Raw genomic sequence first — 13,542 nt, forward strand, 5'->3', positions numbered from 1 at the left:
ATTAATAATAGGGGAAACTGAGGTGGGGTATATAGAAACTTTATAATATCTTCCTAGTTTTTTTGTAAATCCAAAACTATTCTAAAAGTTTATTTTTTAAATGTAAAAACCTAAACACTTTTTCCCAAATTCCTATTAATGTTGTTAGTCAAATAGTACTGATTTTTAAAATTCATTCATTCAACAAATATTCCTTAAGTGTCTGCTATATGTTATTAGCTGCTGTCAGTTGGTGGTGAACTCATGGCAACCTCACGTGCTACAGAGTACAACTGCCCCATGGGGTTTTCTTGTCTGCAATCGTTACGGAAGCAGGTCATGAGGTCTTTTCTTTTGTGGTGCCATTAGGTGAGTTTGAACACCTTGCTATATATTCCTAGTTGCTCTCCCTCTAATGAGACAGCACACTCTCTATTTTCATGTCCATTTTTCAGCCAGCTTCTGACCCCCTCTACCCTCTCATCTCCCCTCCAGACAGGAGTTGCCCACATAGTCTCCTGTGTCTACTTGATCCAAGAAGCTCACTCCTCATCAGTATCATTTTCTATCCCATAGTCCAGTCTAATTCCTGTCTGAAGAGTTGGCTTTGGGAATGGTTCCTGTCTTGGGCTAACAGAAGGTCTGGGGATCATGACCTCTGGGGTCCTTCTAGTCTCAGTCAGAGGATTAAGTCTGGTCTTTTTGCTAGAATTTGAGGTCTGCATCTCACTGCTCTCCTGCTCCCTCAGGGGTTCTCTGCTGTGTTCCCTGTCAGGGCAGTCATCAGTTACAGCCAGGCACCATCTAGCTCTTCTGGTCTCAGACTGATGTAGCCTCTGGTTTACGTGGCCCTTTCTGTCTCTTGGGCTCATAATTACCTTGTGTCTTTGGTGTTCTTCACTCTCCTTTGCTCCAGGTGGGTTGAGACTAATTGATGCATCTTAGATGGCTGCTTGCTAGCACTGAAGACCTCAGATGCCACTCTCCAAAGTGGGATGAAGAATGTTTTCTTAATAGATTTTATTATGCCAGTTGACCTAGATGTCCCCTGAAACCATGGTCCCAAAACCCACAAGAATAGATTTGATGGATTGAACACTAATGGCCGAAGACCAGACAAGCTGTAGAATAACATCAGGGACATCATACATAAAGAAAGCAAGAGGTCATTAAAAAGACAGGAAAGAAAGAAAAGGCCAAAATGCACGTCTGGATTTCATAGGCTCACTGATGAAGAGGAATTTTGTCCCAGAATGGAATATACCTAAAGTCTTACCCATATCTGATTTAGATGGTTAAGAAGATGAGATTCCACACCCTCAACCCCTCAAAATCTCTGATAAGATTTCTGTAACAGATGGAATCATACAGTGTGTATTTGAGTCTGGCTTCTTTCACTTAGCCTAATACTTTTCAGGTTTATTCCTGTTGTTTCATGTATCAAGATGATTTTTTTAAATATAAATTTGTTTGTATTTCTCCTTTGATAAAAATCTATTAGTGGTTTCCTATTATATAAAAAAAAATTTTTTTTTACCTAGGATAAAACATAAATTCCTTATTTTGGACTATTCTATGTACTGGACGCTGCCTACCTCTTAGTTCATAGTGTACACCACTCTTCCCCTCACTCACAATTTGTTTTAATCTTTTTCCTTCCACTAAAGTGTAGGCTCTGTGAGGGTGGAGACCTTGTTTTGTTGACTGCTGTATCCCTCCCTAGTGCCTAGAACAGTGCTTGTTAATATAGCAGAAAAGGAGCTTGGGTGGCACAAGGGGGTTTGAGAGCAGATGCTAACCAAATGGTTGGTGGTTCAAACCCACCTAATGGCACCACAAAAGACCTGATGATCTATTTCTGTAAAGATTGCAGCCAAGAAAACCCTATGGGGCAGTTCTACTCTACAACACATGAGGTTTTAGATTTACAGAAAAACTAGGAAGATATTATAAAGTTTCCATATACCCCACCCCAGTTTCCCCTCTTATTAACATATTAGCATGGTACATTTTTCCCAATTAATGAGCCAATATTGATGCGTTATTATTAACTGAAACTTAGTTCAGATTGCCTTGTTGTTGTTAGGTGTCTTCGAGTCGATTCCGACCCACAGCAATGCTATGCACAACAGAATGAAACACTGCCTAGTCCTGCGCCATCCCCACAACCGTTGCTATGTTTGAGCCCATTGTGGCAACCACTGTGTCAGTCCATTTTGTTAAAGGTCCTCCACTTTCTCGCTGACCCTCTATTTTACCAAGCATCATGTCCTTCTCCAGGGACTAGTCCCTCATGGTAACAGGTCCAAAGTATGTGAGACGAAGTCTCGCCTTCTTCTAAGATAGATTTGTTCTTCTGGCAGTCCATGGTATATTCAACATTCTTTGCCAACACCATAATTCAAAGGCATCAATTCTTTTGAGATCTTTCTTATTCGTTGTCCAGCTTTCACATGCATATAAGGCAAGTTGCCTTAGTTTTTACCTAATGTTTTTTTTTTGTTGTTGTTCAAAGATCCTATCCAGCACACCATGTTACATTTAGTTGTCTGCCTCAGGCTCCTCTAGGATGTGATAGTTTCTCAAACTTTCCCTGTTTTTGATGGCTTTGACAGTCTTGAGGCGTACTAGTCAACTATTTTGTAGACTGTCCCTCAGTTGGGATTTGTCTGATATTTTTCTCGTGATTAGACTGGGATTATGCAGTTCGTTGATGACTCAGATTTATGTATAAATAACCTTCTTAGATTGTCTCCTTCAGAAGATGGCCGCTCTGAAGTTGGATGCCTTTGCGCATAGGAACTCCTTGTTTAGTTGATTAGACAACTGATGACTAACTTCTTCAGATCATTTTTTCATGCTTTCTTGAAATTGAAAATGAGGCATCTCAGCAGACAGTGTGCTGTCTGCTGCCCTAGTGATTGATGATTTTTAAGTCACAGCATTACTACATTTCTTCAGGTAGACAGAGATAGAGGAATGGCTTTTGCTTAAAACAAAACAAAACAAAAAAGCTCAACCTGGCAAGCCCTTTAGGTAAGAGGAAAGTTATCAATAGTTAATAGCATATACTTTTTTTGGAGAAATCCAGCTTTGGTCCTTGCTTTTCCAGTTTCACTTAAAGCTCATGTTAAACTATAGCGGGGATGAAGAAACAGTAGGGCTGTTTCTTGCGGAAGTGACTCATTAGGATGTGAATTCTGCAAATTATTTGTTTCCAGCAAACTTCATATGAAGATACAATGATAAATGGGGGAAGAGCATAGTATAGCAAAGAGGTTAAGGGTTTGGAGACAGACTGTCTGGGTCAGGATCCAGGTTATGCTGCTTATCTGCCACGTGGTCTTGGACAAGTTATTTAACTTTTCTAAGCTTCAGTTTCTTCATCCATAAAATGAGGATAATAGCACCTACCTGTGCTGGGGGTCCCTGAGACCACCCACAGGTTCAGTGATCTCCTAGGAGGATTCATAGGACTTACTTCATACTCATGGCTATGATTTATTACAGTGAAAAGACAGTGAATCAAAATCAGCAAAGGGAAAAGGCAGAGGAGGTGAAGTCTGGAAGAAACCAGCAGCAAGCTTCCAAGAGTTCTCTCCCAGTGAAGTCATACAAATCCAAACCAAACTCACTGCCATCGCGTCCGATTCTGAACCTTAGTGAACTTATAGGACAGGGTAGAACTGCCCCACAGGGTTTCTAAGGCTGTAAATTTTTACAGAAGCAGACTGCCACATCTCTCTCTTGTGGAGCAGCTGGTGGATTTGAGCCCCCCACCTTTTGGTTAGCAGCCGTGCACTTAACCACTGCACCACCAGGGCTCCTATGAAGTCACACAAAATGCGCTGAATTCATCCAGTGTCGAATTGTGGCAACACATGTGAAATGTGTCTACCAGGGAAGCTCATTAGAAACTCACTGCCCAAAGTTTTTATTGGGGGCTGGTTACATAGGCGCCCTCTCTGTGTGGTGTACCAAAATTCCAGACTCTCAGAGGAAAGCAGGTATTTAGTGTAAACCACATTATTTGTACAAACAATTTAGGCATAGTGAGCCTCTCTTATCAGTTGGGAAAGGTGGGAACACTTCCCAAACACCAGCCAAAGGCCAACTTTGCAAGCAGCTGTTCTAAGGATAGCAATTCTTTTCTGCCTCCTATCTTACAGGGAAGTTGTGAGGATTAATTGAAACAGTCAGTGTAGAACATTTGATATAGTGGTCAGCATATGGTAAGTGTTCAGAGTATGATTTATTAATGTTATATGAGAAAACTTGCTTAAGGAAGCAAAAAAGTTGGCCTAACAACAACATATTTAATAGATTTTCAGAGCTGAAAGAACCTATATAGAAAATGCCTAACCTATCCTCTTATTTTACAAATGAGGAACCTGAAACTTCGAAAGATTAAGTGATTTACCTAGTGATACCTGTTTTAGTTTGTGGGGAAGTGAGGATGTTTTCATTTTAAAGGGGGAGACTTCCTGAGAAACACCCATTGTGTTGAGAGTGTGAAGCGAGCATCCAACAGATAACCTTTAGTGTTAGACGAGGATGGTTCAAAAACAGCCTTTGCAGCAGTGTCTGTCTCTAAAGAGATTGGATCTTGTCATTTGACAGGGTGTGATCCTTTTTATATCAGTGGATCTCAATTTGTGGCTTTATGCTATGAAATCTGATAACACATGTATTATAGTCTTTGTTCAAGCTGGTGACAAACTGATATTAGGGAAGCTGACCTGGCTCTGATTTGCATTGATTCGGCTGTTCCCACTTTGCATCCTCTGGAAGAATGAACAGGCAAAGTGCTTTCATTTTTTAGAACAGCTCTTTCTAATTCAGCTGCAACTGAAAGAGGAAGGGTTGATTTCTTTCATAGTCATTTCGAATAAAAAAACCCTAGATTTTGTTTTGTTGACAGAGGCATCCCGTCCCTTTACATTGAATCAGGGTTGGAAAGATAGTCCTATGAAGATGTATTAGGCATTCTTCCCAGAGAGATCAACTTTCTAAAAAAACATTTGCAAGGTATATATAAATTTTTGTATGAGAGACTTACTTGATTTGTAAACTTTCACTTAAAGCACAATAAATTTTTTTTTTTAAATCTATTCTTGAGATGGTCTCTAAATTCAGGTGTGATATACTCAAGGTCTACTTTGGCTCTCGTGGACTTAGTCTCATTTTCTTCAACTTCAACTTGAACTTGCATATGAGCAGCTGATGGTCTGTTCCACTGTCAGCTCCTCGCCTTGTTCTGGTGATGATATTGAGTTTTTCCATCGTCTCTTTCCACAGATGTAGTCAATCTGATCCCTGTGTATTCCACCTGGTAAGTGTATAGTCCCCATTTATGTTGTTGAAAATTTTAGGTATTTGCAAAGAAGAAGTTGTTGATCTTGCAAAATTCTATCATTCGAACTCCAGCATCATTTCTATCACCAAGGCCATATTTCCAGACTACCAGTCCTTCTTCATTGTTTCTGGCTTTCGCATTCTAATCACCAGTAATTATCAATGCATCTTGATTGCACGTTTGATCAATTTTAGACTGCAAAAGTTGGTAGAAATGTTCGATTTCCTCATCTTTAGCCTTAGCGGCTAATGCATAAACTTGAATAATAGTCGTATTAATTGGTCTTCCTTGTAGATGTATGGATATTATCCTATCACTGACAGCGTTGTGCTTCAGGATAGATCTTGAAATGTTCTTTTTGATGAACACAATGCCATTCCTCTTCAATCTGTCATTCCCGGCATAGTAGACCCTATGATAGTCTGATTCAAAATAGACAATTCCAGTCCATTTCAGCTCACTAACGCCTAGGATATTGATGTTTATGCGTCCCACTTCATTTTTCACAATTTCTAATTTCCCTAGATTTATACTTCGTATATTCCATGTTCCTATTATTAATGAATGTCTGCAGCTGTTTCTTCTCATTTTCAGTAGTGCCGTATCCGTGGATGAAGGTCCAGAAAGCTTGACTCCATCCACATCATTAAGGTTGCTCTACTTTGAGGAGGCAGCTCTTGCCCAGCCATATTTTGAGTGTCTTCCACCCTGAGGGGCTCATCTTCTAGCACTATCTCAGGCAATGTTCCGCTGCTATTCATAAGGTTTTCACTGGCTAAGTTTTTTTAGAAGTAGACCACCAAGTCCTTCTTCCTAGTCTGTCTTAGTCTGGAAACTCAGCTGAAACCTGTCCACCATAGGTGACCCTGCTGGCATTTGAATACTGGAGGCATAGCTTCCAGCATCACAACAACATGAAAGCCCCCAAAGTACAACTGACTGATGTATAGGGGACTGTCGAGTTAGAGACTTCCTAGCTGCATAGTCTGCCATCATACCTCTCCTTGAGAGTCGGAACTATTTTAACCTGCACTTTTCTCAATACCCTGTACTTCCCAATACCATAGCCACTAGCCACAAGTGGAGATTTAAATGGCAATTACTTAAATTTTAATTAAATTAAAAATACAATGTCTCAGTCCACTAGCCCTATTTCAGGTGCTTAATAACAACATTTCCATCATCACAGAAAGTTCTATTGCATGATGTCACCCTAGAAGATTATTTCTAAGTTTTCTTATAGTCCTAACACTTATTGATCCAATGATTCCAGGACCACCTCAGAACAGTCAACATGCAGCACAGGTTCTTGACTGCTGGTGGCAGTAATATCGCAAGGCCTTGTTTTATAAAACAAATGACATTTGTAAAAACTATAAAAATGAGTTTCACCTTTCAGGCTGGGGGTTTTCTCTGAAAATTCTAAAAAAAAATTTAAAATTTTTTTTAAAAGATGCGGGGTGTTTTGGCATTCCTTTTCAGAAAGGCAACAGGAAGATTTTTAACTTTTCCTTTCTATGTTAATGGCATAATTAATAAAACACGTTCAAACCCCACCTCTCAATTATCGCCAGAATCAAACACAAAACCATGCTAATTTACTCTAAGAGGTACTCTTCCACCTGAACAGAAAAATTAGAAAGAAAAACTGAAACTCCCACAAGGCAGTTAAACTGTGGAATTTACTTTGTTCCCTTCCTATGACAACTGCTGTTTAGGTTTAATTATTTGACGCTACTCCATAGCATTCCAATATATGTGTCAGCACCCTCTCTGCAGGTCTCCTCAATTACATCTCTGTAAAGTAGGGGTGAGACTACCTGGGTTTCTGTGAGAATTAGAGGGCTTTCGGATTAGTAGCTTCCAAATTAGCAGGCTCTGAAGCACAATGCATGATTCTGTTCTGTCCTAGTCCCCAGTGACAGCAATTAACAGAAGAGTAATAGGAATATGACTCCTTTCCCTAGGAGTCTGGTGCCTCCCTTGGGAGAACAGGCCTCAAAGAGACACCGCGCTGACACATTCAAAGTGCTTCAGGATCCCTTCATCCAAATGCTGCTGCTGCTCAAATTCTCAGTGGGGGCTTCATATCAGAGAGCACCACAGAGCAAATCAGTGGGTGGCTCCTCCACTCATTAATTTTTAGGGCAAAAAAGGAAATGGAATTTGCAAAAAAAGAAACCACATACCCCCTTACATTAACCCAGATTTCCATTCAATATAAATCACCTGAGGATCAACACTGTGCCTGGCACAGTGTGCACCTGGTAGGAGCTCAATAAACACTTGTTGAATAAATGAGTAATTGAAAGCTGGCACACAAAAGGCACTGTCCTAGATGTTGGGGAAGGAGGGACATAATATTTACTGTGGAACAACTCTATGACAGGCTCAGAGAGACCCACCAGAAGGTCAAGTAGAGTGATGAGCTGAACAAGGGCTCTGGGGCCAGACACCTGCATTCAAATGCTGAGGTGGCCACGTTATAGGAGGCCTTTGGCAAGTCACTTGGGCTCAGTCTCAGCATTCCCATTTGGGAAAAGGGGCTAACATCTATTTATTATGCACTGGTACTTTCACGAATTAGGAGAAATAAAAAAATGTGGATAAGTCACTTAGCAAAAGGGTGATGGCAGAATACATGCAGCGGTCCTGACTCCTGTTCACTACAAGGTATTTTTCACTATTATAGCATCAGCAACCACTTAGGAAAGCCCAGGCGCTGAAATAGGCACTTTGCATGTAGTTTTTCATCGAGTCCTCCCCCAAACCCTGTCAAACAAAAAAAAAACCAAATGCTGTCGAGTCTATTCGGACTCCCAGTGACCCTACTCAACCCCCGTCCCAAACCAAAAAACCCACTGCCATCCAGTTGATTCCGACTCAGCGACCCTATGGGATAGAGAACTGTCCACCGAGTTTCCAAGGAGAGCCTGGTGGGTTAGAACTGCCGACGTTTTGGTTAGCGGCGTAGCTCTTAACCACTATGCCACCAGGGTTTCCCAAGCCCTGTCAGACAGGGTTAAAATCACGCAGCTGAGGCTCAGAGCCGAGCAAGTTGTGCGACCTGCCCGAAGTCTCTAGGTGAGGCCCACGGTCTCGGACAGCAAGCACCTCCTAGTTCACCCTCGGTCGCGGGTGGCGCCCCTCAGCACTCGTGCGCAACCTCTGTTCTTCAGTGTCCCAAGGTGGACCCCACCCCCAAGCCCCCACGGGGACCACCGAAACACCGTCCATGCCCACCCCAACTGACTCCAACGGCCATCAGGGCTCCCCTCGCCCGCCCGGGTCTGACAGCTTCGGGTCTCCTTTGCCCATCCAGCAAGCCCGGGCCTGGGGGTCCCCTCGCCAAACCCAGGACGGCCCAACAGCGTGGGGGAGGGTAACCACGGCGCATGCCCAGAAGCTTCATTTGGGCCCCAGCTCACCTGAGAATCGCGGAACTCCACCACCACATTTTCGCTGCTCCATCTCGCGGCCATCTCCCCAGCCCAGCGCCCCGGGTGCCAGGACGGCGTCGGGCCCCCGACAGACCCGCCTTCCGGGGCTCCGAGCGCTCCACACAGCCCGCGGATCAGCTCTGCCACGCTTCGTCCCCGCCCCCGCCCCTCCTCCTGACCTCAAACCATTGGTTGGCCGCAAAGTAGGCTCTGCCCCCTCCTCTCGTCTTCTCCAATTGAAGCACTGTGCCTGCCAAATACAGGCCAGCCCATTCCACGTCAATCACTCAGCTTCGGTCACCTGCTCTCCTCCCGGCTGCGGACCCGCCCCCTGCCGCGAGCTCTGCTGGGAGTAGTAGTCCAAGGTTTGTCTGCCTGTGGTAAACCAGGAGGCGCTCTGCGGTTAGGCTTGGTCCGTTTGGTCCGTTGCTTACTCTATCTCCCTCTCTGGTGGCCCCTGGATAGCTCAGGCCCAGTCTGCAAAACAAAACCCACATAGAAGCAAACCAAAGCTTACTTCTTCCGCTGAGGCCTGTCCCTAAAGGCAGAGCACGGCTCCAGAAGTGTGGTCCAGGGACCAGTGGGGGTCTCTGCCATCATTTCAGGCACGGAGTCTCCAAAACAGTGTTCATAATCATACTAAGAAGTCACTTGCCTTTGTCGCTCTCATTCTCTCACCAGTGTTGTTGTTAGGTGCTGTCAAGTCGATTCTGACCCATAGTGACTCTATGTGCAGCAGAAGGAAACACTGCCCGGTCCTGCGTCATCCTCGCAATTGTTGATATGCGCCATTGTTGGAGCCACTGTGTCAATCCGTCTTGTTGGGGGGTCTTCCTCTTTTTCGTTGACCCTCTGTTTTACCGAGCATGATGTCCTTCTCCAAGAACTGGTCCCTCCTGATAACATGTCCCAAGTACATGAGATGAAGTTTTGCCATCCTTGCTTCTAAGGAGCATTCTGGCTGTACTTCTTCCAAGACAGATTTGGTTCTTCTTCTGGTAGTCCGTGGTATACACTCAATATTCTTCACCATCACCGTAATTCAAGGTAATTCTTCTTCCGTCTTCTGCATTCATTGTCCAGCTTTCCCATGCATATGAGGCAATTGAAAACACTATGGCTTGAGTCAAGCCACCTCAGTCCTTAAAATGACATATTTGCTTTTTAACATTTTAAAGAGGTCATTTGCAGCACATTTGTCCAATGCAATAAGTCGTTTGATTTCTTGACTGCTGCTTCTATGAGTGTCAATTGTGGATCCAAGTAAAAAGAAATTCCTGACAATTCGAATCTTTTCTCCATATATCATGATGCTGCTTATTGGTCCAGTTGTGAGGGTTTTTTTTTTTTTTAATTTAAGGTGTCATCCATACTGAATGCTGTAGTCTTTGACCTTTGTCAATAAGTCTTCCAAGTCCTCTTAACTTTCAGCAAGCAAGGCTGTGTCATCTGCATATTATAGGTTGTTAATGAGTCTTCCTCCAATCCTGATTCTGAGTTCTTCTTCATATGGTCCAGCTTCTCCAATTATTTGCTCAGCATAAAGACTGAGTAAGTATAGTGAAAAGATACAACCCTGACACACACTTTTCCTGATTTTAAACCATGCAGTATCCCCTTGTTCTGTTTGAAGGACTGCCTCTTGGTCTATGTACAGGTTTATCATTGCCACAATTAAGTGTTCTGAAATTCCCATTCTTTGTCATGTTACCCATAGTTTGTTAAGATTCACACAATCAAATTCCTTTGCATAGTCAATAAAAAGGTAAACATCTTACTGGTATTCTCTGTTTTCAGCCATGATCCATCTGACGTCAGCAATGATATCCCTTGTTCCATGTCCTCTTCTGAATCCGGCTTGAATTTCTCACCAGTGTACAGTGAAGTTTTCCATAGACTATGTGATGTGTTTTGCAACAGATTGAATATAGAAGCAGATGTGTGAATCCCGCTGTTTACTATTAAGACATTAAAGTGACAAATTCACTCTTTTTGCTAATTTTTTTATTTTGGAAAATATATTTTTCATAAAAAATGTGTCATTTATGATAATTAAAATTAATGTTTAAATGGAATAATACATTTTTTTAATCCTCAGTTTTAATTTCTAATACAGTGACTATGGATGGTTTCCAAGGGGTGGCTGGTAGATTCGAACTATGGACTCTTGGTTAGCAGTCGAGCTCTTAACCACTGTGCCACCAGGATGCCTTGGATAAATATAACCCATATAAACTTTTTTGGAGACATCCTCCATAATTTTTAAGACCCATCCCCTGCTGTGAGCTGTGTCACATTTTTAAGAGTGTAAATGGGTCCTGAGTACAAAAATTGTGAGAACAGCTGTGCTAGAGCATAAAGTGGGTGGTAATTATGTTCCCCTCTTCAGTCCCACCCTTTCAAATCCTGGATAAACTGGCTGGTTTAGTCTATTTCCTTATAGAAGGGAGAGATGATTTACTTCATTTGGTTATGGAGCTTAGCACGGGGCCTGGAATATAGGAAATGCTCAAGTATAAACTATTTTTGTTGTTAATATTACCGCTATTTCTATATGCTAATTAATGCATGGATGTTGTTGTTAGGTGCCAGCAACCCCATATGACAGAGTAAAACTGCCCCATACGGTTTTCTAGGCTTTAGTCTTTACAGGAGCAGATTACCAGGTCTTTCTCCTGCAGAGCCACTGGGTAGGTTTGAACCACTGACCTTTTGGTTAGTAAAACAACACCCAGTGCTGTTGAGTCAATTCCAACTCATAGCAACCCTATAGTAGCAAGTGCTTAATCATTGCACCACCAGGGCTCCTACACTGCATGCATGGATAGAGATAAGAAAATGTGGTCCCTTCTCTCTTGTGGAGTGTTGGATGTAATGGGGAAGTTAGACTTGTCAAAAGGTGAGAATGATCAACTCACCCAAATTATCCAGAACTTTCCTGGTTTTAGCACTGAAAGTCTAACATCCCAGGAAGCCCTTCAGTCCCAGGAAAACCGGGACAGTTAGTTACCCTGTAACAGTTACACACTTGGCAGAACAAATTTTATTTTATGATAGACTTACAAGCAACGTGCTAGGGGAGACTAGCCTAAATGCAGACCCTGAAATGCCTTCCTGAAGGAGGTGACGTTTGAGCTTTACAGTGTATATTAGAATTTTGATAGCGTGTGGAAAGTATTTCAACATAAAGACCCTGAAATGTGAAGAGAAGCGTGTGTTCCAAAGACATAAAGCAGTTCCCCCAGTTAACTCTCATAGCACTGTGTTTCTTTCGTTCGAAATACACATCATGATTTGCAAATCAGTATTTGTATAATATTTTTGAGCTTCAGAAGGATAGAGACCAGGTCCTATTTGTTCAGCCTTGCATGGTACCTTCAATGAATGAGTGAAAAAAACACATAAAGTCATAATCCCAGAGTGCAGTCTAAGTTAAAAGGTCACCTCCTGTGTAATCAAGAGTAATTTAAAAACTATTTAAGGTCTTTACTTGTAATTCTTCATACCGGGAAGGGAATCCACAATCACCAATCATTCTCCTTAAAATCCTCTTTCCTTTTTTTATCATCCATGCATCAGACATTCCCACACGCTAAAACACAAACAAAAAAACTCATTGCCCACAAGTTGATTCCAACTCATAGCAACCCCACAGGACTGCCCCATAGCGTTTCCTAGGCTGCAATCTTTACGGAAGCAGACTGCCGCATCTTCTTCTTCCTCAGAGGTGGCTGCTGGATTTGAATTACCTACCTTTTGGTTAACAGCCAAGCACTTGACTATTGCACCACCAGGGCTCCTTTTTCACACACTATTAAAAAAAAAAAAAAAATTATAGTTTTTTTTTTCCACACACTACAGCCCTTAAAAAAGCTGAAAATTATTTTTTTAATTAATTAAAATAAAAATTTAATTAAAACATTTTTAAAGCTCTAGCTTCCACCTTCCTCTAAAGGCCTCTCTTCCTGCCTCCTTATTTCCTCTCAACGCTCTGTCACAAAAGGCCACGGACTGCTCTAGAGAGAAGGCCTCAGCTCAGAGAACCAGGAAGGGGAAAGCCTGTAAGCCAAGCCCAGGGACAGGAAAGAGGAAAAACAAAGAATATTTTCTATGCATGCTTATCATGCTTATGCCATCACATGGGAATAAATGAATAAATCAATTCACCTAACACAACACGTACTTATTTGCTTATTGCCTGGTATGTAGTAGGTGCTCAATAAATCTCTTCTGAATGGGTAATTAACACACAGTCATACACTGTGGGTGTCTGGCAGGATGTAACAAGAAGTAAAGCTGGAAAATTAGAAAGAGATGGTCATGAAGGATGCTGCTTAGGTGTTTGAGTCTTATCTTGCATGAATATATCAATGCCAAAGCTCTGTGTCTATTTATGTACAGGTTTGTAATCGGTTTCCCACCAAATCTAGTAGGACTGCCCTTGCCTGAGAATTCCTGCAGCTCTTTCCCACCTTCTTACTTCATACTTCTCTAGTCCTCAAAAATCTGCTTGTCATGGTTCACAGGCACAGAAAGTATTTTGGGTTTCAAGTTCTTAGTAATCTCTGTGTCTCAATGTTTTCTTTCTTAAAGGATAAAAGGAGCCAGCAGAATTTGAGAGAGGGAGTGACCACCTTTCAAACTGTCTCCTCAGGCCCTTCCTTCCTTTCTGCACCCACGGTGTCATCATGAAAGAGTGAGGGCTCTGGAGTTCGGTATAGAAATTCTCGAGCTTCTTCATTGTTGCGCACCTCTGAGATCCATAAG

The 13,542-nt window shown here is 42.2% G+C and overlaps 1 protein-coding gene across 2 annotated transcripts in view; it reads right to left on the bottom strand.

Moving 5' to 3' along the window:
* The window catches only part of WDR59 (WD repeat domain 59), a 109,752-nt gene extending 100,830 nt beyond the window's left edge, over window positions 1-8,922 (bottom strand). For both annotated transcript variants that reach the window (XM_049864941.1, XM_049864942.1), the window contains exon 1: window positions 8,764-8,922. In XM_049864941.1, the coding sequence (XP_049720898.1) occupies window positions 8,764-8,817 (54 nt within the window). In that variant the 5' untranslated portion in view covers window positions 8,818-8,922. The remainder of the gene's footprint in view (window positions 1-8,763) is intronic.
* Between the last annotated feature and the right edge of the window lie 4,620 nt (window positions 8,923-13,542).

Source organism: Elephas maximus, chromosome 21, assembly GCF_024166365.1.
Source record: "Elephas maximus indicus isolate mEleMax1 chromosome 21, mEleMax1 primary haplotype, whole genome shotgun sequence".
Lineage (NCBI taxonomy): Eukaryota > Metazoa > Chordata > Mammalia > Proboscidea > Elephantidae > Elephas > Elephas maximus.